Source organism: Astatotilapia calliptera, chromosome 8 (genome assembly GCF_964374335.1).
Source record: "Astatotilapia calliptera chromosome 8, fAstCal68.1, whole genome shotgun sequence".
In the NCBI taxonomy this organism is placed as follows: Eukaryota; Metazoa; Chordata; class Actinopteri; order Cichliformes; family Cichlidae; genus Astatotilapia; species Astatotilapia calliptera.
The window spans coordinates 1,418,022-1,444,641 of NC_137429.1; the positions used below are offsets into that span (position 1 = coordinate 1,418,022).

General features: G+C 43.2%; 2 protein-coding genes and 1 long non-coding RNA gene across 14 annotated transcripts in view; all 3 read left to right on the top strand.

The window, feature by feature from the left end:
* tcerg1l (transcription elongation regulator 1 like) overlaps positions 1–8,054 on the top strand; it is a 75,357-nt gene extending 67,303 nt beyond the window's left edge. For all 5 annotated transcript variants that reach the window (XM_080305269.1, XM_080305267.1, XM_080305268.1 and 2 more), the window contains 3 exons: positions 544–633; positions 725–843; positions 4,971–8,054. In XM_080305269.1, coding sequence (XP_080161395.1) covers positions 544–633; positions 725–843; positions 4,971–5,127 — 366 coding nt within the window. In that variant the 3' untranslated portion in view covers positions 5,128–8,054. The remainder of the gene's footprint in view (positions 1–543; positions 634–724; positions 844–4,970) is intronic.
* Positions 8,055–17,616: 9,562 nt separating this feature from the next.
* On the top strand, positions 17,617–20,579 carry LOC145430346 (uncharacterized). Its single transcript, XR_013910868.1, has 3 exons — positions 17,617–19,385; positions 19,705–19,901; positions 20,361–20,579. It is a non-coding gene; the product is annotated as an uncharacterized LOC145430346 (long non-coding RNA).
* Positions 20,580–21,620: 1,041 nt separating this feature from the next.
* The window catches only part of jakmip3 (Janus kinase and microtubule interacting protein 3), a 35,371-nt gene continuing 30,371 nt past the window's right edge, over positions 21,621–26,620 (top strand). For 6 of the 8 annotated variants that reach the window (XR_013910871.1, XR_013910869.1, XR_013910870.1 and 3 more), the window contains exons 1-4: positions 21,621–21,940; positions 22,750–22,949; positions 24,080–24,322; positions 25,215–25,454. Coding sequence is in view for 5 of the 8 variants with exons in the window: in XM_026177812.2 (XP_026033597.1) it covers positions 22,815–22,949; positions 24,080–24,322; positions 25,215–25,454 (618 nt within the window). In the remaining 3 variants the exon portion in view is untranslated. The remainder of the gene's footprint in view (positions 21,941–22,749; positions 22,950–24,079; positions 24,323–25,214; positions 25,455–26,620) is intronic. The other 2 variants (XM_080305272.1, XM_080305273.1) reach the window with 1 other exon arrangement.

Below are 26,620 nucleotides of genomic sequence, written 5' to 3' on the forward strand. Positions count from 1 at the left end.
TGTCAGTTCTCCCAGTATAGGTAATCCTTAGGTTCTGTTTATACACTCTACTTTTCTGTTTGTACCATCATCCCACGCTGTGTGTTCCATCCATCTGCCTGCCAGTTTAGTTTCTGTATTCCCAGTTCAGCCAGTTTTTTGTTTTTGTCATGTGGTAATAAATCTTTGTTTTGAGTCTGCACTTTTGGATCCATCATTACTCCTATCCTGCTGGATTTGGTGGATCAGACCCCCACTATCTGAAGAACAATGATCGATCTTCATTCACTGAAAGACAGAATTGAGCTTCATCACAGCCACAATTCTCCGACTTAAAATTATGTTTTACGTGTATCTGTGTCTTTTTTGTATTTGTGTTTAAAATTGTTTCTTTTTCACCTCATGTTGGTTTGAAGATTAAAAAAACTGTATAGATAGCATTATTGATCTTAGTCAATATGTGTAATGCACCTCCATATAAATTAGATTTATTAAGAGTCACCCTGCCAGGATAAATACAGATTGAACCATTAAATTTAAATATTGACCTGTGGCTCTCCTCAGGTGTCTGCATTCTCCACCTGGGAGAAGGAGCTTCATAAGATGGTATTTGACCCTCGATACCTGCTGCTGACTTCAGATCAGAGGAAACAGGTTTGGCAAATTAAAGATTACTTTCATTTCTAACATTTTCATGCAATGTCATGATGTCACGATGACATCAGTGTTACCTGTATGCGTCCAGGTGTTTGATCAGTTTGTGAAGAGCAGGATGAAGGATGAGTACAAAGAGAAGAAGAGTAAATTGCAGAAAGCCAGAGAAGAGTTCAAACAGCTGCTGGAGGAAGCAAAGATCACCAGCAGGTATTCCTCATTCATTATTCAGAGAAGCACTCTTAATTATTCAGCTATGTTCCTGTAAAATATGACCTCACCTCGACTGGCAGCTGTTTATCGACCAGTCGCTGGGACAAACTGGAGATGCAGATGAGGTATTTCTACCAGAATAAAATTCATTGGAGAATGATTCATTAGCACCAAGAATTAGAGAACTAGGCTAATTCAGCTCCGGAAACAGAACTGTTTTATTGTTTGTACAATTCAAGTATTTATCAGATTTTGCATTTTATAACAACAAATACAAGAACCAAAAGCAAGAAGCAAACAAACAAACAAACAAAAACAACAACAAATAAAAATTATCTGCAAAAGTTGTCACCTTTTCCAAATTTTTCCGTAAACAGAAAACTCCACTCCGCCCTATCAAAAGCCTTCTGTGCATCTAAAGATATAGCCAATACAGGATTTGTTATTTCTATTCCGCCACAGCAGGTGTAGTAATGTCATATTATCGGAAGCAGATCTATTCTTGATAAACCCTACTTGATGGATAATTTGTGGTAGTACAAGCCTTGTTACTAAATCCTTGTCGCCTTTTGGGATTAGTGATATCACTGCCTGATTAAAACTTGCAGGGAGCCGTCCATATTCAAACGCTTCATGTAATACTTCAGTTAAAAGTGGACATAGCAAGTCTATAAATCTGTGATAAAACTCTGCCGGGAAGCCATCTATTCCCGGTGACTTTCCAGCTTTCATTGCATGGATACCTTCCTTACATCTACCTCAGGAGTTTCCAATTTGTCCCTACCCTCTTGTGAAATTTTTATTTATTTTCCTTTTATCAAAGAATGCATTTAGCAAATCCATACTTGATCAAATATTTTAAAAATCATGTTGATCTCCGAAGAGGATGTAACTAATTTAGCATCGTTTTCATTGCTGTAATAACATTCTGATTGTTCATTTGCTTAAGTTGTCTTGCTAATAGCCTGCCTGTCTTCTCACCATTCTCATAAAAATTAGTTTTAAGATGAGGGGGCATATTCTCCTTTTTTGTTATTAATTTCATGAAGGATATACTTAAACTGACAAATCTCCGAGATCCAGTTCCGGGTCGCTGCTCTTTTTGTTGTTGTATTTCGCCGTCTACTCGGTATATTTGTATTATTTTCCTTTTCCTCATTTTTGTGATTTTTTCGGACTTGTTTCCAACACTTCAACATGACCCCAAGGCTCACCTACACCAGGGACTCCCTCATCCAGCTGCAGATGCAGCTGCAGCCCAGTCTCCGACTTTTCCGCTCGACGGAGAAGATCATAAAACAGCACATCGTAAGAGCAACTGACCCCTGATGGACTCACTCCAGTTTGCTTACCATCCATGCAGAGGTGTAGATGACGCAAAAATCTTCATCTTGGACTCCATCCACAAACATCTGGAGCTCCTGACTCCTCCCCCAGACTTCTGTTTGCTGATTTCTCATCAGCGTGCATCACTCTGCAGCCTCGTATCCTGCCCACTAAACTTTCCACCTGATGATCAGCTAATCCTGTGGATATTGGACTTTTTGACCAACAGGACTCAGAAAGTTCGGGTCAACAACTCTCTCCGGTCTCCGTTCCACCTCCACTGGCTCCCCCCAGGGCTGTGTGCTCTCCCCCCTTCTCTTCATCCTCTACACCGATGACTGCAGATCCACACAGCCCAACTGTCACCTGGTTAAATATGCTGACGACTCAGTTCTCCTGTCACTGCTGTCAGGCCCCTCACAACACCACGGGTCCACTCTGCAGGAGTTTGTAGAGTGGTGTGACAGCTCCAACTTGAATTGAACGTGAGCAAAACCAAAGAGATGGTGGTGAATTCTCCAGTAGGCAGAGGGATCTGGCTGCTTCAGTCACCACCACCATCCACAGGAAGCCAGTGGAGGTAGCTGAGGAGCACAAATACCTGGGAACCATCTTTGATAACCTCCTGAAATTCTCTGCCAACACAGAGAGATTCTCAGGAGGTGCCACCAACAGCTATACCTCCTTTGGAGTCAGCACAACCATCATGATGACTTTTTACTACGCCTTCCTGGAAAGCATCATGACCTCCATCAGCTGCTGGTTCCACTCCCTCAGCCTTCATACAGGAACAGACTGCAGCGCACTGTATCAGCGTGCTCTACAGTCATTGGCCTGTCAGAACTGACAGGTTTTCAGCCAACAGGCCCTCAGACAGGCAGCCAAAATCATCAACGACCCCTCTCACATTCTTCACCCCGCATTTCAATGGATCCCCTCTGGGCGACGCCTCCGATGCATTTCCTGCAGGACTGAGAGGAGGAGGAGAGAATATCTTTTATGTGAATGAGAATAAAAGGTGTATTTTCTTTCCATAGTGTGAACAACCCTCCAAATATCTACCAAACTGAGATCTTCTTTTAACACTAGATTTACTAAACCTGCGCAAATTTGCGTAACTTCCCTCAACCCAACAGTTTCCTGTTTTATTGTGAAGGTCCGTGTCGTATGTGAGTGTGCTCAGTTTACGTTTCCCCTGTCCCGTCAGCCCAGATTCCTCCCAGCTGTGTTGCCCTCCTGTCTCTCATCCCCTGATTACTGGTGTGTGTATTTAAGCCCTGTGTGTTCTCCTGCCTGTTGCCGGTTCGTCTGTGTCCTCCTCGTCTCGCTGCCTCTCATCCCCTTTTGTATCATCTCAGGTTTGTCATTTAGCTTTCCCAGTTCAGGTCTTTAGTTTTGTCTTCCCTCTTGCCTGTTTGCCTTCTCACCCCTGTATAAATAAACTCACCTGAGTTAGAGGGGCTGCTATTGTGTGTGTGGATAATAGCAAACACTGAAATACAGCTTTTGCACACAGGAATGAATTTTGTTCACTCAAATTTAGCTTTTCTTCGCTCAAAATAAATTTCTACTCAAAATACAACACTTGCACCTGCAAAATTTTTTTACAAGCGCTCAGAATAGTGGCACAAAAATAACGCCATAAACACACAGTATATATACACGGAAGGAGACGAGGAATGGCAAAACAGGAGGAGCAGCTGATGCTATTTAATATGACGAGACAAGAGACACAGGGCTTCAATGTAAGACAGGAAATATACACTGACAAAACTCAGAGACACGATACCGACCGAGAACGGAAACTAAAACCAAAGAACTAGAACGTCTTAACCTGGATACGTAATCAGAATAAACTAGAACATAAGATCATAATAATAAACAAAATGCTGGGTCAAATGACCCAGGACCATAACAGTTTCTGGGTTTGAGCTACTTCTTTTTTCGTCATGCAGGGGCCTGTACTTTCATGATGCTCTTGTTCTTGCTCCTCTTCTTTCAGGTTTCTGCTGCCTGAGGTAATCACTGAGCACACTGTGGTTCTGACACAACTATCTACAAGCCACACACGTCACATCAGTTGAATGTTTTAACACAGCTATACTGAAATGTATAAATAATCTCTGGGCACATGAAGGACATAATGATCATAAACCCTGTGAGACGTATTCACCATAGAGCGGGCGGGATACAGCACTAAGAGTCACTTTCCCCCAGAATCCTTCAAGTTTCATGTTTTAAAGTTTTACTCTCGCCATAACGTAAAGCATCTAAAATTTATTAAGCAATTTATACATTGTGCGATCGTGGCTCAAGAGTTGGGAGTTCGCCTTGTAATCGGAAGGTTGCCGGTTCGAGCCCCGGCTCGGACAGTCTCGGTCGTTGAGTCCTTGGGTAAGACACTTCATCCGTTGCCTACTGGTGGTGGTCAGAGGGCCCGGTGGCGCCAGTGTCCGGCAGCCTCGCCTCTGTCAGTGCGCCCCAGGGTGGCTGTGGCTACAATGTAGCTGCCATCACCAGTGTGTGAATGTGTGTGTGAATGGGTGGATGACTGGATATGTAAAGCGCTTTGGGGTCCTTAGGGACTAGTAAAGCGCTATATAAATACAGGCCATTTACCATTCAGCTCAGTTTAATGCTTTTGGTTCCTCGTTCCTTATTGAGGTTCTCTTATTTGCAGTTAAAATAAAATATTTTTTCATGTAGTTTAATGAGCCAAAAAAGGGCTGCCATCAGAATTACTGTTTCCAGCTCTCATATCAAAATATGAATATTCCTGTTTTGTTTTTCTTCTCCAGAACAACTTTTAAGGAATTTTGTGTTCGTTATCGGGATGACCAGCGATTCAGCACTCTCACCAGGAAGAAGGAACAGGAAGTACTCTTTAGCCATTACATCACAGCCTTAAAGAAACGAGAGAAAGAGAACAGAACCAGACTGAGGAAGATGAGATGAGAACATGTCTGAGAAAGAACCTTACAGAACCATCTACAACATTTATAGAACCCTTTTAGGTCCTTCCAAATCTTCAGAAAACCTCCCGGGAACTCCTGTCTCACTGCACTCATGCCTCCCGATTCCTGGATTTAGACTCATGTTTTGAACTGGGACTATCAAACTGTCTGTGGTTTTGTTGGACAAACCTGAATGGGACCAGAACCATCATTCTCAGTAGATTCTCATGGTTCTAGACTTTGTAAATTGTCAGGTGAGTATGAACCTGAACCAACATTAGACCATTTTCTAGGGTGAACTGCACTTCGTCATCTGGATCTGCTGGACTGGATCTAATTCATAGTCTCATTCATAACTGACAGAAACGAAAACCAGAGCACAAAAACAAATGTTCATGTGTCTGACTGTTTCTTTGTCCTGTAAAGACTATTCATTCAAACTTTATCAACACCGCAGCTTCCTAGACTTAAAAATGGACCATAATAACAGATTAAAAACAATAACAAGTAGAAAAAAGACCATAAACAAAGAGATTAGTGAGTAAACACATTTTAAACCAGAAGGGCACTCTGAGGGCAGATAACTGTGTAAAGACAAATACTGAACTAATCTACAGACGAACTCAGAAAAGCCAAACTTCATTTGTGTAATCTGAGAAACAAACAAAAAACCCCAAAAAGGAATGAATACACGAGCTCTTTAGAGGCTCTCCCTCCTCTGTAAAGGTAAGCATGAATGCAAAAACAAAGAGAATAGAGAGCCACAATCCTCTGACCTTTCATATGCAAAGGGAAAAAGGTGGGAAAGATATGATAACATCAAGCTTGCAAATATCAGCGAGTTTAGTCAGGTGCTGATAATGCTGGGCATACACTGTGCGATTTTTTTAGGCTCGTTTTGGTCATCAGCCCGAGTTTCGCCTTCATCGTGTGGCGTGCATCGTGTAGTATACGTGGGGTAACGAGAAGCGATTAACACCTCACGACCAGCTCCCGATCATCAATCGCTCGGTCGTAAGAAAATCAAACCTGTTTGAAATCCCGTCGGCCGTCGAGAGGGCGTCACCGCAGCCTCTCACGCCGTCGGCCGTCGAGAGGGCGTCACCGCAGCCTCTCACGCTGCGCACGCGCAAACACAGAAATGAAAGTGAAAAGAAGCAGCACGGCTGTGCAGCGTGTGATCTGGACACAAGCGATGGAGGCACAACTTGTAGAACTTTGGAAAGCTCATCCGAGCCTTTTCGATGTGGCCTCACAAAATGATCACGACCACAACAACCGTGAAAATAGTTGGATTTACATGCTGCTCAATCACAGCTGCCTGATCATGTTTTTCATTAGCAATTTAGCAAAGTTGATGGTGGTGGTGTGTCTGTGTGAGTGAAAGACAGAGAGAGAGAGCGACAGATTTTCTGTTATAAGCTTCATGTTATGGACGCACAGTGTGAGCACTCAGGTCGCATCAGAGCATCGGGTCGTATAGTGTGAGACCTGCATCGTGACCTATGAACTTCTCACCCCTGCGAGTCAACCGTGCAGTTTGAGCAGGAGCTGAATAACACGAATGAAAAAATTGCACAGTGTTTGCCCAGCTTAAGTGGAGTCCTTCCAGGAAACAGACTCAGCAACCCTGAGGACTTGGTGTCAGGTACCACAAGGAACCTTAGAGGTCTGTCACGTCCAGGCCCATGGAGTCCTGCTGTGCAGTGTGCTGGTCTTTGGATTCTTGGTCTGTAGAATTAATGTTTATGGAGTCTACGTCTATGAAGATCTGACCTTGGTGGCTCTCAGCTTTTGCACTTGTTTTTAATAGTGTGTTTTCTGTTCAGTGTGTGTTTACAGTGTGATCCTTTAACTTCAGTTTGTGTTTGATTCCTGGAAACAAACCTATAGACCCCATTAAGAAATCTGACTTTTACAAGTTTTCCAGAAATTCTCATCTGCTGTAGAAAATGGCAAACTAGGAGACTTGGCAGTTTGATTGGCCATTCGATGTACTCTGGGAGTTGTAGGGGATGTTGGTGTAGCTCCTTCAGTTTCTCAAAATACCGCCTGATTACTAACCGAGATTGAAATTATCAAGGGCTCAAAATGTCATAAAAAGGAAGTGACAACCCTTCTCAATTGATCACATGATGTTAAACTGCGTTTTGGGACTTTTTGCCACTGACTTGAAGTCTTCCAGACTCTCTACTCACACAGTAGAAGAAACACAACAATGATCAATGGGGTTTTTTAAGGTGGCATGATTAATAAAATTGTTATTAATAAATTTACACTGTAAGATTTAAAAAAAAACATTCTGCATTCCTCTAACATCTTTATTTCTGGCAAAATCAGTTCTTTCTTACTAACCTTTGTATACATTTTTACATTTTTTCAGGGTTCTTGTCGTTACTTGATACTTATTGTCACAGCACTATAAACTGTATGTAATTTTCTGTCTGTAAAAATGCTGAATTACAAAAATGTCTGTGTGAATCCCTCGTGGTGATCTGATGTCACCGTCTTAGCAGCAACAAACTTCAACAAGCATCTGAGAGCAGAGACCCCGGGAACAGGAACAGGAAGCACCTGCTCACACTGTTTGCCCCGAGGACTTGGCCAGCAGAGAGACAGTCCCTCAACCACCACATGTGCACCTGACTCACCTGTCCCTTCTGAACAGTTTCACCTGACCCAGCTTCATTTATAAAGTGTGCTACTGTTTGTGGTCAACAAACAAACAAAACCCATTTGGTGTAATCCCTGCCCTCACCAATGGGCACGGTGCGCTGTTGTTGAGCAGGCTTTGTGTCACGATGTCCTGATTGGGTGTTTTGTTTTTTTGTCTTCTCATTGGATGTCTGTGTTGAAATGATCTGTGTGTTCTAATGTTTCATTGGCTGTTGGTCCTGCCGTGTTTTAAATTAAACTGTCAAAACTAAACTGCTGTGTTCTTTAAGATGATATTGCATTTCTGTTTCAGGTGAAATCTCGGCCCAGACCCGCACTAAACTGTGGGGTTAAAGTCTTCAGTTTAACTTGAGCTGAAGGTCGTTGAACATGAGCTAAATTTGACAAATATTCACTTCCTGTTTCTAGGGTATGCCAGCTGTTCCTTCCTCCAAAATCTGACATGACATTATTTGGATGATGTATATCAATGAAAGCCCCCCAAAAATCTGAACATATGGAATTTTTTTAAACCATAAACAGCAGCACAAAGCAAATGTAAGAAAAAAACACATACATGTGATTGTTTTATAAAAAGAAATGTATATTTTTCTTTATTTTTTAAGTTGCTTTCACAAACACATTTTTCTTACTTTGTGTGTGCATGTGTTCCTGCCTGAATGTGCACATTTGAGAAGAAATGTCCATGATCTTCATAATATCCATATCCCCAATAGGCCAGCAAAGTGCACCATGATGAGACCTGGAAACCAGATTTTCAGGGCCGAGTACAATAACCTCAGTTTGATCTGAATTAAGAAGCAGAAAGTTAGCGGCCATCCAGGTCTTTATGTCTTTAAGACATTCCTGCAGTTTAACTCATTGGTGTGTGTTATCTGGCTTCATGGACAGATAGAGCTGGGTGTCATCTGCATAGCAGTGTAAATGTATGCTATGTCTTCTAATGATACTGCCTAAGGGAAGCATGTATAATGTAAACAGAATTGGTCCTAGCACTGAACCCTGTGGAACTCCATAATTAACCTCAGTGTGTGAAGAGGACTCTCCATTTACATGCACAAACTGGAGTCTATTAGATAGATATGATACAAACCACTGCAGCACAGTACCTGTAATACCTACAGCATGTTCTAATCGCTCTAATAGGATATTATGGTCGACAGTATCGAACGCTGCACTGAGGTCTAGCAGGACAAGCACAGAGATAAGTCCACTGTCAGAGGCCATAAGAAGATCATTTGTAACCTTCACTAAAGCTGTTTCTGTGCTGTGATGAGCTCTGAAACCTGACTGAAACTCTTCAAATAAACCTCTGCAGATGATCTGTTAGCTGTTTGACAACTACTCTTTCAAGGATGTTTGATATGAAAGGAAGGTTGGAGATTGGCCTATAATTAGCTAAGACTGCTGGGTCTAGAGATGCTTTTTGAGTAAAGGTTTAACTACAGCCAGCTTGAAGGCCTGTGGTACATAGCCGATCATTAGAGATAGGTTGATCATATTTAAGATCGAAGCATTAATTAATGGCAGGACTTCTTTGAGCAGTTTTGTAGGAATGGGGTCTAAAAGACACGTTGATGGTTTGGAGGAAGTAATTATTGAAGCTAACTCAGAAAGATCAATTGGAGAAAAAGAGTCTAACTTAACATCAATGGTACTAAGAGTAGCTGTAGATAATATTACATCTGTGGGATGATTACTGGTAATTTTTTCTCTAATGATAAAAATTTTATTTGTGAAGAAGTTCATGAAGTCATTACTAGTTAACGTTAAAGGGATGGTTGGCTCAACAGAGCTCTGACTTTTTGTCAGCCTGGCTACAGAGCTGAAGAGAAACCTGGGGTTGTTCTTATTTTCTTCAATCAGTGATGAATAGTAAGATGTTCTGGCTTTGTGGAGGGCTTTCTTATAAAGCAGCAAACTATTTCTCCAGGCTAAATGATGATCCTCTAAATTTGTGACACGCCATTTCCTCTCCAGGTTACGAGTCATCTGCTTTAGGCTACGTGTTTGAGAATTATACCACGGAGTCAGGTACTTCTGATTAGAGACCTTAGTTTTCACAGGAGCTACAGTATCCAGAGTCGTACGTAGTGAGGACGTGAAATTATTCACAAGATAATCGACCTCTGTTGGAGTAGCGTTCAGATAGCTGCTCTGCTCTGTGTTGGTACAGGGCATTGAAGATGATAACAGTGGGTGGATTATATTCTTAAACTTAGTTACAGCGCTTTCAGAAAGACATCTACTGTGATAACGTCTACTCTCCACCGCTGTGTAATCAATTATTTCTGTCAATCGCAAGAACTGTGAGAGTGGGTTTCGCCTGCTTGGCTGGAAGACTAATTGAGGTTATGTCAGAAACCACAAATGGTGTGATGACTGGATTCTGCAGCCAAAGATGGAGGAAAGTGTCGAGGAGGGAAATTATTTTACTGCTATTGTTAAATAATTGTCATTGCATTAATAATATAATCTGCAGCATGGATATTGCATTCCAAGGTTTAAACAGTGTCTCTTTCAGAAAGACTGAGTTGCAGGCTGACAGGAAGTTGTATGCAGAAGTGAAACCAGGAAGTTATTTTGAGCCGCAGGCTAAGACGAGGCTTTAACAATGTAACAGATAGCTTTAAGAAGGCCTTAAGCAGTTATGACTATTTTATACACAATGCATATCTGTGCTTATTAAAGAGTTGGAGCTCGGTCAATTAATTGGGGGTCGGAAGCTTTGTTCGGCGCGATGTTCGGACAATCTATTGTGCAAGTGACTTGGAGCCATAGAAGGAATCGCAATACATGCTTACAAAACACTTATATCAGGTCATTTTATATTAAGGTTTTAGTAGAGGTTCTTGGTTAAAACATTTATTTAGTAGAAGACATACACATAGTCTCAGTGAGCTTCTGGTCTGGTAAAAGGTCAGAAGTGCAACAGGTGAATTGAGAAAGAGCATTTGAGGACGAGACACAGACAGTAGGTGAAGAGGTGACACAAAGAGCATGTGAGGTCAACACACACACACACACACACTTTAAATTAGATTTATTTAGAGGAGAGGTTAGTTATGTTTGGCTGTAACTGCAAAATTGTCTTGGTAAAAGAGGAACCGTTTCTTGGTGTCTCGGCAAGAAAGAGGAACAAGACAAGAACTGAAAGGTACACAGAAAGTACCAAGCCATGAAAATAGAAGATGATTTTCTGGGTGAAAAGTCATGATGATGTTGATCTGATCTATGTATAAAATGTATCTGTGACGCATGAAGGGGCGTCAGTAAATAAACCCTGATGCTATAAAATATCTGTTCATGCTTTGATTAAGTCGAAGACTACTTCCTGTCTGCGTACAGAGTTGTCTTCCCACGCGTGTATTCATTAAAATCATCGTTTGACTTCACCCGGCCGGATTGGTGTGGTTATTCTTCGATCACCTCTTGTACCCTTCCTCAATATTGAATCTTAACAAAAGCTTTCAAGCCAAAAGTGCTGAGCTGGTGAGCAGAGTCATAGTACATAGAAATATGTGTCTGTGGTGTTTTGAGCAACTGGCAGACAGTTGGTATGTTGGTATATAAGATAGCCGTTCACAGTGGACACAGATGCTTCTTTTACTCCTCTTTCAAACCTGTCCTCTCTGTCCAACATGTGAACATTTGCATCCTTAAAGCAGTGACCTTTGTCCTTTAGTACAGCCGAGCCTTGTCCCGTGGAGGTGGCTCTTCTATGTTGTGCGTTTATAAAGTGGATGTTTGGTGTCTCCAGTGTAGAGGTCTGAGCACTCCTCCCTACACTGTACAGCTACGCTACATTGTTGAGGTTGTGTGTGGGATGAACCAGTTTGTGTCTGAGTGTGTGGCTGGGTACACTGGGATGTCGTGCTTGGAGAAGACTCTCCTGAGTTTCTCTGATAAACCTGCCACATGAGGGATGACAGTTGTTCTGTTTGTCCTTCTGATCCTCTCTAGTTGGTGTCTGACCGTCTTTCCTGTGCATCTTAGTTGATTTGATGAAAGCCCAGCTGGGATAACCACATGTTCATGAGCTTTGGTAAATGGTAAATGGCCTGTATTTATATAGCGCTTTACACATCCAGTCATCCACACACTGGTGATGGCAGCTACATTGTAGCCACAGCCACCCTGGGGCGCACTGACAGAGGCGAGGCTGCCGGACACTGGCACCACCGGGCCCTCTGACCACCACCAGTAGGCAGCGGGTGAAGTGTCTTGCCCAAGGACACAACGACCGAGACCTTCCAAGCTGGGGCTCGAACCGGCAACCTTCCAATTACAAGGTGAAAGCTACAATTGCCCGGGTGGTGGGAGTCAAAGAGGAGGTACTGGTCCGTGTGTGTGGGCTTCAGGTAAACTTTGCTGTTAACATTTCCATTCTCCCCAGTGTGCACACTACAGTCCAAAAACAGCAAACTGTTATCTTTGTGTCTTCCTGGTGAACTTTATGTTTCTATCCACTGAGCTGATGTGAACCATGAAGGTGTCTTCTTCTTGGGTTTTAATTTTGTTCCAGGTTTCTTCCATATATCTGTACCAGTGGCTAGGTGCTAGAGAGTTCTTTGAGAGTCTGTGCTCGGGATGAACCAGTTTTTGTTTCACAGTGTTGCTGGGTTGGAAGTGCACTGGGATGTCATGTTTCAAAAACTTGAAGTCCAGTCATCTTCTTTTCAAGCTCCTTAGACTACCATGAATAAGAACCTCCACAGAGATGTGGAGGAGTTCCTGTCTATGTTCTCCCTTGGTTCTTCAGCTTTCCTCCACAGTCCAGACACATGCCTGATAGATTAATTTGTGTTTCCATATTGGCCATAGATGTAAATGATTGTTCCTCTCTTTGTGCTAACCCTCAGATCACCTGTGGAGGTGACCCCACCTCTCTTCCTGTGACAGCTAAACGTACCCTAAATTGGTTAAGCTGTAAAGAAAATGGATGGCAAAAACACACCAGCGGGTCGAGACAGCCGTCTCCTTCTCTAAGTAATCACTATCATCCAGCTGCTCTTTGTCTGTTACTATGGCAACCTGAGATCATGGCAGAGGAAACAATTATGGGCTGGTAGACACACACACAGTGCGGCAGTGTATGTGTATGTGAGAACATCCACATGTGGTCACCCAGATGTAGTATTGAGCAGGTCAAAGAAATCAGGAAACAAAGCCCAGCCTTGACATTTTTGTCCTGCCTTGTTCACACATGATGTGGCCCAACTAACATCACATCTCACGGCTGTGGCACAGCTGAAGCCCTGGAGGTGAGAACATGGTCATCACAAACATGATTTCTGAGTGGCGACTCCACCCATGCCAGCCTCAGTACTGACACAAAGAACAGGTCTGAGTCTGAGACGCTGCGGGCTGATATACAGTCACTGACCTGAGTCCAGCTGGCCTTTCTTTTCCTTCTCCTCCACCTCACACCTGTCAAACCAGTTTGACCGCAAAGGTGTACTTTCCGCTTGTTGTGTCCAGGTGAGACAGGTGACATTGTCTATGTGCTGAGCTATTTTAAAGATAGTGTAGCTCCTAAATTAGATAACTCCTGGTTAATGCCCACTCTTACTACACTATTACTGCATTAAACCAAAGTCCTAGTTATTTTGAGGCATCATCTATATTACCTTTAATAAAGGACATAACGCCTGAATGTAAAGAATCACCAGAAAAACCCGATAAAAAAGTCTTCCACAGATTTAAGGCCACATCGCTGCTGAACTTTGGTGCAGCACTGACACCTGTTGCTTTTTTGATGTGGCAGCAGCAGAACATTAAAACAGCTCATTTATTCAACTTTTTGTTTTTCTGGTAAAAATCCAATTATATCAAACATTGATATTTTTATTAACCCTTCAGAGCCCATAAACCCCAGAGGTAATAAAAGAAATCCCCCCTGAGATTTCAGATATTTGTCTTTGTCAGCAGGTGGTTTCTGCCTATTTAGTACTGACCATAACAAGAATTTAGAGGAAAAGGGGGTGGGACTCATTTCAGTTCAATTTTATTTATATAGCGCCAAATCACAACAACAGTCACCTCAAGGTGCTTTATATTGTAAGGCAGACCCTACAATAATACATACAGAGAAAACCCAACAATCATATGATCCCCTATGAGCAGCACTTTGGTGACAGTGGGAAGGAAAAACTCCCTTTTAACAGGAAGAAACCTCCAGCAGAACCAGGCTCAGGGAGGGGCGGGGCCATCTGCTGTGATTGGTTGGGGTGAGAGAAGGAAGACAGGATAAAGACATGCTGTGGAAGAGAGACAGAGATTAATAACAGGGATGATTCAATGCAGAGAGGTCTGTTAACACATAGTGAGTGAAGAAGAAACACCCAGTGCATCATGGGAATCCCCGGCAGCCTACGTCTATTGCAGCATAACTAAGGGAGGATTCAGGGTCACCTGGTCCAGCCCTAACTATATGCTTTAGCAAAAAGGAAAGTTTGAAGCCTAATCTTGAAAGTAGAGATAGTGTCTGTCTCCTGAATCCAAACTGGAAGCTGGTTCCACAGAAGAGGGGCCTGAAAACTGAAGGCTCTGCCTCCCATTCTACTTTTAAATACTCTAGGAACAACAAGTAGGCCTGCAGAGCGAGAGCGAAGTGCTCTAATAGGGTGATATGGTACTACAAGGTCATTAAGATAAGAAGAATAAGCCCTCACTAACCTAGGACAGCATACTACCAGGGTAAACTAATTTCCCCTTGTGGGACAATAAAGAAATTGAATTGAATTGAATTGAATTGAATACTAGCTGTCATTGATCTTCATAAAAAAGAAACAGCCCCATGCCCCCTGTTGAGCCACACAGTGCAATAACCTGAACTAGTAATGACTATATGAATTTTTCTACAAATAAAATTTTAACCATTAGAGGAAAAAGGTATTTACAGCGGTCCCACAAATCTATAATTAAGTGCAGCAACTTTAATGATTTTAATAATCCATCCATTATCTTTGGCTTAAATGAAATTAGGTCATGGTGGTAGCTGGAATACCGTGCTTCTCCCCAACACATCCCAGCTCTCCTGAGGGATACTGGGGCTCTCACAGGTCAGATGAGAGATGGAATCTCTCTGGTGGGTTCTCGTCAACCCCGGGGTTTTTTCCTGGAGCACATCCACATGGAGGTGCTCTGGAGGCACCTAACTTGCTACTACATCCACCTACCTTGCAGAAGTAGTGGCTCTACTCTAAGGCTGATCCCAGCCACCCTGCAGAATAAGCTCAATTTAGCTGCTTTTATTCACAACCGTGCTCTCTTGGTAATTACCCAGATTTGATGACCACAGGTAAGGGTTATGATGTAGATTAACTGATAAACTGGAAGCTTTTGCCATGGTCTCTCTGGCTGGCTCACACTGGCTACCAGAGATGGGCAGTAACGTGTTACTTGTAACGATTACTGTAATCTGATTACTTTTTCAGGTAACGAGTAAAGTAAGGGATTACTATTGCAAACGGTAATTAGATTACCGTTACTTTCCCGTAGGAACGCTGCGTTACTGCGTTACTAAAACCGTGATTTTTTGCGAGAATGTCTCACGACAGTGACGTAAGTGAGTGCAACGTTCGTGACAACAGCTGTGTGCAGATCAACAGTGGATCATATATCAGTACGGAGAGAGTATGAGCGTGCAGCGTTTAAAGCGTGGAAGCACTGACCTTACTTTGAGTTTGATTCCATAAAAAGTGACAAAAACATTAGTGTCCGCTGTGCGTGGGAAGAAAACTTCTTTTTACAGCGAAAAAACCCCTAAACTTCCAACAAGCACCGAGTAGCTACGACGTAATGGGAAACTCACAGAGAAACTCGCGGATTCTTCCACTGACCGCGGCACACCTGCACCAGGGTAAACCTCCGCCTGCCCCACTCCTGCTTTACAGGTGAAAATAGAGCAACAGGACCGCTGAGTCTTTGACTATTTATTTTCTGCTGTGTTTTACTTGCATCTATTTGAAAGACTGAGTGTAAACACAAAAAATATTTTATTTTATGTGCTGGAATGTGCAGAAAATAGGTTTACATGTTAAACTAATTTATTCAAGTCAGAGAATGTTGCAGATAATTAAATGTTTGCTTGATGCTTAAAGTTAAAAGATTAAAATGAATAAAACAAGTTTTAAAAAGAGACTTTTCCATCTGATTACATTTTGTATGATGGATTATGCAGAAAAAGTAGAATTGGGCTGAAAGATCTATCACTTTATCAGCTACTCAGGTTGTAAATCGTGTTTTTAAAAAGTAACTAAGTAACTAAGTAACTAATTACTTTTGAAAATGAGTAATCAGTAAAGTAAGGGGATTACTTTTTGGGGGAAGTAATCGGTAATTAGTTACTGATTACTTTTTTCAAGTAACTTGACCAACACTGCTGGCTACAGGTTTTGTTTTCTTTCTTCCCCCCCCCCTCACTCACTGTACATGTATAGCACTGAGGTGTTCCATATTGTAAATAAACCGTCTTTGTTTGTGTGCAAAGAACTCTGTCTGCGCTTGAGTCCGTCCAGTAGCCATGACAGCTTTGCCTTCTGGCTCACCTCTGTCTTCATCACTGCAGTCCGGTACAATGCCTTCATTACTCTGCACCAATGTGCTGGTCCAACTCCAAAAGGTTTAAGGCTTCTCCTTCACTTGAGCCAACCTCTCTACCCCAACCCATAGGAAGCTTTTGACTGTTTTCCAGCCAATAATCATGGTATCAGTCTTGGAGGTTCCAACCTCAGCCCAGTCAATACACGCTCTCCAAGTCTACAAATCAAATGTAGGCTGAATGGGCGAAGTCTCATCATCCTTCCATCCACCTTGGAAGGGTGAAGATCTGGACCACTATGTCTGTGTAGGTTCTCAGTCATCCAGGTCATCGTAGTCAAAGGAGCTTGCAAAGAAAAGCGTCTGGACTTCTTTAAGTTGCTTGAAGACGTTTCACCTCTCATCCGAGAAGCTTCTTCAGTTCTAAGGTCAAATGGTGGAGAGTCCCAGATTTAAACCTAGTGGGAGTTTCCCCCCACAGAGGGACAAAAGGACCCCCTGATGATCCTCTAATCGCCTGAGCCAAGGTGGGAAACTGGGCGTGGGTCCCAATCAGCCAGAGTTTCGGGTGTGTTCATTATGAAACCTGGCCCCACCTTATCATGCGAATTCCTGAGGTCAGATGGCCCAGGATGTGAGTGGGCGTTAAGGCGTCTGGGAAGGATCTCAAAACTGGATTATAGATGGCAGAGAGTTGGTGTCGTAAACCCCGCCTCTGTTCAAAGATGGTCGCTCACAGTGGACATAGATGCTTCTTTCACTCCTCTTTCAAACCATCTGTCCTCTCTGTCCAAAATGTGAACATTGGCATCCTCGAAAGAGTGACCTTTATCCTTAAGATGCAGATGGACTGCTGAGTCTTGTCCTGTGGAGGTGGCTCTTCTGTGTTGTGCCATGCGCTTGTGAAGTGGCTGTTTGGTCTCTCCAATGTAGAGGTCTGGGCATTCCTCGCTGCACTGTACAGCAAACACCACATTGTTAAGTTTGTGTTTTGGCGTTTTGTCTTTCGGGTGAACCAGTTTCTGTCTGAGCGTGTTGCTGGGTCTGAAATACACCGGGATGTCATGCTTGGAGAAAACTCTCCTGAGTTTCTCTGATACACCGGCTACATAGGTGTACCATCTTTGAACAGAGGCGGGGTTTACGACACCAACTCTCTGCCATCTATAATCCAGTTTTGAGATCCCTCCCCAGGCGCCTTAACGCCCACTCACATCCTGGGCCATCTGACCTCAGGAAATCACATGATAAGGTGGGGCCAGGTTTCACAATGAACACACCCGAAACTCTGGCTGATTGGGACCCACGCCCAGTTTCACACCTTGGCTCAGGCGATTAGAGGATCATCAGGGGTCCTTTTGTCCCTCTGTGGGGGGAAACTCCCACTAGGTTTATATCTGGGACTCTCCACCATTTGACCTTAGAACTGAAGAAGCTTCTCGGATGAGAGGTGAAACGTCTTCAAGCAACAAGTCCAGACGCTTTTCTTTGCAAGCTCATCTGGACCACTGTTCCACAGCCAGGTCAGAACCTGCATTTCTACTACCACATCCAGTTTTCAGCAGTTGGCTGGATCTTCTTTCCCTGCAGTCTGGAATAAACTTTTCCCAGGAGACTGAGCAGAGCCATGCCCCAGTAATTGAAGCACACCCTCCGGCCCACCTTTTCAAAAATGGGAATCGCAGCCCTGATCTACCATTCTACAGGCACCAGATGAAATCAAATATAAACAGGCATTACAGTGTTAATACTTACATGCTGATCGCCCTTTTTTGCCAACCAAATGCTTCAAGCTCCCCCCTGGCCTGGCTCACTGAGAGTTCTGGTTTCGCCAAGGTTCAGCTGTGTGGCAGGTAAGGCAGGACTCAAACCCAGCACTTGGAAACCTAGGGGTTTTCAATTTGGGGTGAAGTTAAGCAGCTTGAACAGATTCATTCTTTCTCTTCTATTAATCTCTCTAGTGCAGGGGTCGGCAACCTTTCTGATGACGAGTGCATCTAAAATTTCCTCAGAAGTCAATGTGCCATATGAATTTAATAACACTCTATTAACAGTTACACACTACAAAGAACAACTTGGAATTACATTTGTTCGCAGATGTTGGCAGCTATCAGCGAATAGTTCTCAGCTATTTGGAAACAAAAATAGACACTTTAACATGAACATAACAGCAAATGAACCGTACAACAGAAAATGCAAATGCTATTTATGGTCTCCTCACAACAGTGATAAGAAAAATAAACTGGGCCAATATGGCATGTTTGTCAATACAGGGATACACATGTTAATGTGATCTCTGGTCTCCCACTGAGAGACACAGGTCTCCGAGTGTCCAGCATTCAGACGAGACTTACAAATGTGTGCAATATGATCCAGAAATGTAAAGTTGTCTCTACAAATGTGCACGAGTGTGTTACATTTGAAGCTCTGACCGCACCCGCTTCCATTTATAAACACGTGAAAGAGTCGCCTGAGACCGAATGATCACGTGACATGCCCACCTGGCTTTACGTTTCCGTGACTTTAATAATGAATGTTTAATACCTGGAGCTTATCTTGAATATCATGTTTTTCCTCTTTTTATTAACATTGTGCTTCTTTTTAGAACAAGTACCATCCATCCATAAACAAGTAAGATACTCATGTCTTACAATTGTTAGTTTTAACCATTTTAAAAATGAACAACTTAGGGCAAAATAAGCAAAAAAAAAACCACAATGCAGTGCAATACTAATGTTTTGTTTTTTAGACCAAATCCCTTATACAGTTACAGACTCTGATGATGAGCAACCTCCAAAATAAAGCTTCCTCAGGAAAGTGCCAGGTAATAATGTAATGTTTAGTGTGTGTATATATATATGTGTGTGTGTGTGTGTGTGTGTGAGAACAGGAACCTTTGTAGACGAGTTGTGTGTTAATTCTTTAAACATTTTTCTAAACAGCCTCGGCCGCTCTGCAGTCTGCCCCCAACATGATGCCCCGGGCAGCTATGCGACCTCCCCAGCAAATAGTCTGCGTTCAGTTCCTTCTCTAACGACGGTATGCTTTGAAACAACGAGCTGCATCACAATTTCATTGTAATCTTAACTTCAAAACACTAATTTATGCTGCTGAATGTCATCATATTTTGCTTGTTTAGATTTCTGAGGCAAGTTCTAAAATGTTGTACTTTGACATTTTGCATAGGATTTCATGTATGTTAAAAGGCTAAATTGTAAACAGTTTTAACAGATTGAACTACTCAAACCTAAATGCAAAATGTGAAAAATTATGGATAGTTATATATTTTTTTGTCATCACAATGCTTATCCAGTTTATCACAAGCCAGTATTTGTTGTGTTATTGTTCTTTTCAACAGATGCAGCCTTCCAAAAGCTTATAATCATGGTGACAGAGCTGATCAGAGAAGTCAGGGACCCCGGCGAGGAGTTCAGAGCCCCCGTTAATCCTGCAGCACTGAACCTGTTGATGCTGGGGTATTGCCTCTGGATTAGCCTTTGCACAACATGGATGAGATGAACAACTCTGCAATGACTGGAGGCAAATGAAGCAATGGTCAGTTCTTAAAGGTTATGTGACTTTTGTAACCCTGAACTTTAGAAATTGTCAAATTCAGTTAAACTGCTTAAAAATGTCGTCAAGCAACTTAAAGAAGTCCAGACGCTTTTCCTTCCAAGCTCCTTAGACTGCTTAAAAATGGCCTTGTCCTGTATGTTCTGCTTGAATATACAACAGCAGGCTGTCATTGGAAGATCTAACAAGCAGGAATAGAAATGCATTTCACTGCAAATAGTTTTTTGCCTCTAGAAAATTGGGCTTTGAGCTTTTCAGCTAATGGGCTCTTTGGGAATCAAAGTCAGGCAGCAGTTTACTGATTTCTGCCTTGTGACTTTCATCTTAATCAGCCTAGTAGTTCAGATGCTTTTTCCCTGCTGAAGACAACTGACAAGAGGTTATTCATATTTAAGCTCTAATTTGGCCTTTTTTCCTTCTTTCTGTTTGTTTGTGGCCTAGATGGCCCGACTCAGCACGTGGGGGTAAACGCTGTTTCTGAGTTTGCCTTCGCCCAAACAGAGCAGAAATGTCTCCACTACGCTCCAGATCAGATGGGTGGTGCAGAATGGTCGATATTCAGCCCGAACCCCGAGTAAACTTTAAAAAAAAAAGTGACTTGTAACCAATACATGTAACACAACTTTTTAAAAAATATAATAAATTACTTTGTTATTGATACAGAGATGTCTTTTTTTTTTTGCATATAATGGGTTTCCTGTTTGTGGATCATACACAATTGTCTTTTTTGCAGGTTTAAGTATTGCTGGTAATTTGCAGCAGTTTAGTATTGATAGAAATGCCTATTAAGTACAGTTTTTTAAGTACTGAGTTTTAATCATGATTTTATTGTTTCAATAGTAACTAAGGGTGCAAAGTGATAGAAAATCAACATCAGAGTTCAGTGATTCAGTATCAGACTCTAACATTGTTTCAACATTAACAGTGTTTGACAGTTTGACGTTAAAACAATGTCAGCGTTCAACATTGATTCAATATCAAATTCTGATGTTTCAACATTAACAGAGGGTGCAAACGTGACGTTACATCAATATCAGATTGATTCAATAGAATTGCCTGATATTGATTTAACATTGTTTCAATGGATATTTTCTATCTGGGATTGTTCCCTCATCCACCTGCTGTCTCGTGGAAGCTCTGCTATAGCCACACAGCAAAATCTCCAGTGTTAGATTAACACTGGAGATTTTGCTGTGCACCACCAAGAAACTGAGTTATTTTTACACATCTGCCAGCATCTGGGCAATCCACCACTTTCATTGTTTATACCGTTCCCAACGACAAAAAAAAAACTATCGGCCCATAAAAAGGAAAAATCACCATCAGGGTGATTGCCTGATGGCCAGTCGAGCTATGGTTAGCTATGGTTAGAGCCCACTCCTATCATATTTTTCAGTAATTAACACTTCAATAGTAAATATGAACAAGTCATCTTTATGAACCAGCTGTCGTCTTTATTCATTTTCTGCCACTTCCTGTTCTGATCTTTATTCTGCAAACCTGTGTCCAGTTTGCTCATCACCTGTGTGTGTCAAATCACAGTTTTCACGTTGTTCCTGTTTCATGATCATTTTTTATCATGAAGACAAAAGCCAGCCTTTCATCAGCCATGTGGAGATGAGGAGCAGCAAGAAGCAGTGAGGTGTGGTGGAGGTGAGTGACCAGCAGAGGGAGACATAACTCAGAGGACTCAGCTTCCAGAGTGAGGGATGCTGGGAGGAGGAAGAGGAGGAGGTGACACCAGCAGAGGCTGCAGAGATGCTAACAGCTCAGACACACAAACACACTCTGGCAGGAGCTAACTGCTAACACACGCAGAGAGACAGACACTCACACAGGCAGAGAGACAGACAGACACACACACACACACAGGCAGACAGGTAAAGGCAGGCTGAAGCTGGCAGCACACACACTTTGTGTGAACTAGCTGCTGTTAGCATGCTGTGGAGAGAAGGCTAATCTACTGACACACACACACACACACGCAAAGCAATGCAGTGTCCAGGGCTTTCAATTGGACGGTGAGTGATTTATCAGTTAGACCCTTAGGTGTGTGTGTGTGTGTGTTAATATGTTGATGACAACTGCTATGTGCTGCTGCTGTTGCCATGGAAACAGTCATGTATTTGTTCTGTCAGAGAAGTCACCTGTCAGACATCGAACATGTGATCAGTGCCAGGTGAGTAAGAAGGTGTGTAGCTGTGCAGCCACAGTTGCAGAGTGCTCCTACCTGTGTGTACTGCTTGGTACAGCAGTATGCAGCTGCGCTACCACACTGAAGTCTAGTTCTCCTTTGCCGGTGAAGATCTGGAACCTGCTCGCTAGAAGTTTAACTTCCAGGGAAAAGCTTCTTTATTTTGGAATGACGTCAGACACTTACAGAGGTTTTCATCAGATTTATCAACCATGATTCTGGTTTTGGTTTCCTGCGCTGGATGAGGTTTTTGTGTTTGATTGATTGCTCTACACTCTTGGTGTAACTGCAGCCCATGGCCACCAAACGTTAGAACGCCTCAGAAGAGAATCCCTGTCAGTGTGGACGTGAAGCTGTGTGCAATCTAAACCATGCCGCAGCAGATTAATGACTGCCCTCATGTTGTGGACATTCTCAGACATTCTCTTGGCAGACGTGTGGTCCATTTTTTGGGATATTCTTCAGTAGTTTGGGTTGGGATCATCACTGCTGGCAGCTAGGAGTTAATGCAGTGTTTCAAAATAACTACCCAGAGAGCTGCCTGGAGAGATCTCAGCATGGTCACCAGTAGTGTAGTAGTGTGACGTGCTTCTACTTATACTGACTGTGTGTTCTTGGTTGTGTGTGCGAGCACAGGTGCAGATGTAGTCAAACCTCAGATTGACAAACACTTGAGTGGGGGGCGGAGCCTGCAGGTGGTGATGTCAAAGCGAGGAGCAGGAGGGCGGGGTAAGGGGGAGCGACTGGACACCATGGCAACTCTTCAAGCAGCCAATGAGGAGCTCAGAGCAAAACTGACAGAGATCCAGATCGAACTACAACAGGAAAAGAACAAGGTAAGGACTACAAAACCCAGAGTATCCCAAAAAGTTGATCCTGTTTATTTGGACGTTTTCAGTGGGAGAAATGTTTCATCATCAAGTGACGTCTTCAGTCTCTGCTGACTGCAGGTTTCCCCAAACTTATAGACAGTTCATTGCACAATAACTGAAAGTAGCCCACTGAATGAACAATGGGCTGTGAGTTCAGTTTATGATCATTAGTATGCAAAGTGACATGACCACTGATCAGTGTCCATGAGTACCTTTCACAGAGAGTTGGAGAATGGCTGCAATCACAGCATTGTAAAATGGTAAATGGCCTGTATTTATATAGCGCTTTACACATCCATCCACACACTGGTGATGGCAGCTACATTGTAGCCACAGCCACCCTGGGGCGCACTGACAGAGGCGAGGCTGCCGGACACTGGCGCCACCGGGCCCTCTGACCACCACCAGTAGGCAACGGGTGAAGCGTCTTGCCCAAGGACACAACGACCGAGACTGTCCGAGCCGGGGCTCGAACCGGTAACCTTCCAATTACAAGGCGAACTCCCAACTCTTGAGCCACGATCGCCCCCATGGTGACAGATGGACCCTTAGGCCCCCTCCTCCATTCAGAGATGGTCTTTCCCCTGACTCCGCCCTCAAACCAGCGTTCCTCCCTGTCCAGGATGTTACATCCTCATCATTGAAAGAGTGTCCACTGGCCTGTAGGTGTGAATAGACTGCAGAGTCCTGGCCTGATGAGGTGGCTCTGCTGTGTTGTGCCGTCCTCTTAGCCAGAGGTTGTTTGGTTTCCCCGATGTATAAATCCTGGCACTTAACAGCGCACACTCTGTTACTCTGTGGGGGGAAACTAACCTCACAGCCCATTGTTTATTCAGTGGGCTGGTTTCAGTCATTATACAAATGTCCTGTTTATAAGGATGTAAACCTGCAGTCAGCTGAGACTGAAGACGTCACCTGGATGATGATGAAACGTCTCGCCCACTCAAAACATCCAGATGAACAGAATCAAACTTTGGGATTTTCTTACCTGGATGATTGAGTATGCATCAAGAAAAAACTCAGAGTACCACAAAGATTACTGCAAAAATTTCACAGTACTCAGAGTAATGTAATGATAATACTGAGTACTGTAGGTGAGCCGACTGGAGAGGGAGAAAAGTCAGGAGCTGAAGGCAGAGCATCACCGGGCGGCGGTTGCTGTGACTGAGCTGAGGACCAAACTCCACGAGGAGAAGCAGAAGGAGCTTTCACTCACCCGGGAGACGTTACTACGGCAACATGAGATGGAGCTCATGAGGGTCATAAAGATCAAAGATGGTGAAATCCAACGTCTTAATGGACTGGTGCTCACCTTAAGGGATGGATCCACAGACAAGGTGAACCACCTAAAGCACACCTGTCCGACACCATCCATCTGTCCATATTGTGTTCACTGCATTAAGCTCCTCCTCCACTGTACACACATATTATATGAACTTGGCCACGGTGATGTTTGTCTCTTGAGACAAATATATTTGGATGAGGGTGGAGTGCTAAGTTATCAGCTAATGCTAGCTAGCTTGGTTAACGAGTTGCACCTGGGTGCATCACACTGCACAAATGACATAAGAGGTTGGCAAAGAGTGAATTTAACTCAAGCATGTGACACAAGCAGGCCATGAAGCAGGCCAGCAGATCAGCTGTTCTCAGCTTCTGCACATCCCAGTAATAAATATCATTTACTGCTGCTGCCTCTGCAATTTCACTGTAGAAAAAATGTAGTCTGTTATGTTTAATTTCAAACACTTCTCATTTTAGGCGTAGTAGCTGTTGGAAAATAAAGCTTTAGCTGTTTAACATACAACCCCTCATAATGTATTCCCGGTTAGATACCATATTTCTAGGCTTTTCAGGGCCGAGTACAATAACCTCAGTTTGATCTGAATTAAGAAGCAGAAAGTTAGCAGCCATCCAGGTCTTTATGTCTTTAAGACATTCCTGCAGTTTAACTCATTGGTGTGTGTTATCTGGCTTCATGGACAGATAGAGCTGGGTGTCATCTGCATAGCAGTGTAAATGTATGCTATGTCTTCTAATGATGCTGCCTAAGGGAAGCATGTATAATGTAAACAGAATTGGTCCTAGCACTGAACCCTGTGGAACTCCATAATTAACCTCAGTGTGTGAAGAGGACCCCTGCAGCACAGTAGCTGTAATACCTGCATCTGGGCTGTATTCGTTCTTTACCGCCAGAGGACACCATTGGCTCTTTGTTCTCATGCTATTCAGGTGAGGAGCGCCCTGCTGGGGGAAGTGGAGGAGGCGAGAAGGAGCTGGGAGGCGGAGCGTTGTCGCTTCCAACACGAGATTCTTGAGCTGAGAGGAGCAAAGAGGAATGCTGAGGAGGCGCTGACATCGGCTCAGCAGGCCTGCCAGGCCAGAGCGGCCGAGCTGCGATCAGCTCATCATCAACACCAAGAGGAGCTTAACAGGACCAAGAGAGACTGTGAGAGAGAGATTCGCCGCCTGGTAGGAGCCTGTGACGCACACATGACTGTTTACACATTCATGATAGCTACACATAACCAGGCGCTGTGTGTTGAGGTGGCCGAGCGGCTCATCTGCTAATCAGAAGGTCGGTGGTTTGGATACTGAAGCGTCTGACATATCACAAACATGGACAGCTTTACTATTAGCATTACAACTAAAGGTAAACCTAGAAAATATAAAGAGGTTAAACACAGAAGACAGAATGAAAGAAACACAGCTGCTGCACACAGCACTTGTGTGCCGTATGAGCATAATCGGCCAGCTGCAGCTGCTTCGGCCTCATCCCGTGCAACATCTAAGGTGGGTAGATGATCGATGAAAGTCCTCCGCCATGTTGCTCGGGGGCGGCCTGGGTTGCATCTTCCGTGGACATGACGACCCTGGACAGTCAGTGCGGGAGTTGGCGTAAAATGTGACCTCCAAAGCATGTGAGCACGTGTGTGCTCTAAACACTTTGTTCAGTATAATTGGAGAAGGTCTACTAAAATAATGAAGTTCAGCTCATTTGAAGACAGGAGACTAAAAATGGCGACTGTAAGTAAACAGATTTATCAGATCACAGCTCTGTCGTTAACACACAGTAGAATTTGATGGATTAGAATTGAGTGTCTCACTATATTAATGTTTAGAGACAATTTTAGTTGTTTATTCTTCCACTGCAGGTTTGGTGGAGTTGTGTAATGTTCTGATGAAAAAATAAAAACAGAATTTAAATGTAGAATTAGACTTCCTGCAGATTTATGCTTATTAAAAACTCAAAAATGCGTTCTGGCAAAAATGAAGTCCCGGTTAAGATGAAATTCCCAACTGCTGTGACTCTGGAAACATGGGAATCATCAATCCAGCGGCGTTTTTTTAAATAGAAAACGAGCGTGAAGGGTCGTTTTCTGTTTGGATGCAGAGTTTAAACCTGACCAAAGCATTGAGCAAGCAGCTGTCGTTGTGCAGTCAGTTAAAAATATTAAACCATAGACATCGTGCAACTTGTCTCTGAATAAGATGAAAAATGTGAAACTGGCAGATGAATGAGCCACTAAAACTGGAGCGTTCCTCTGGTGGACTCGGATGAATAAATGCATTATTATGAAAGTGAATACATGAGTAACACGGAGTGGTACGACACAAACACACACTGGTGCAGTACA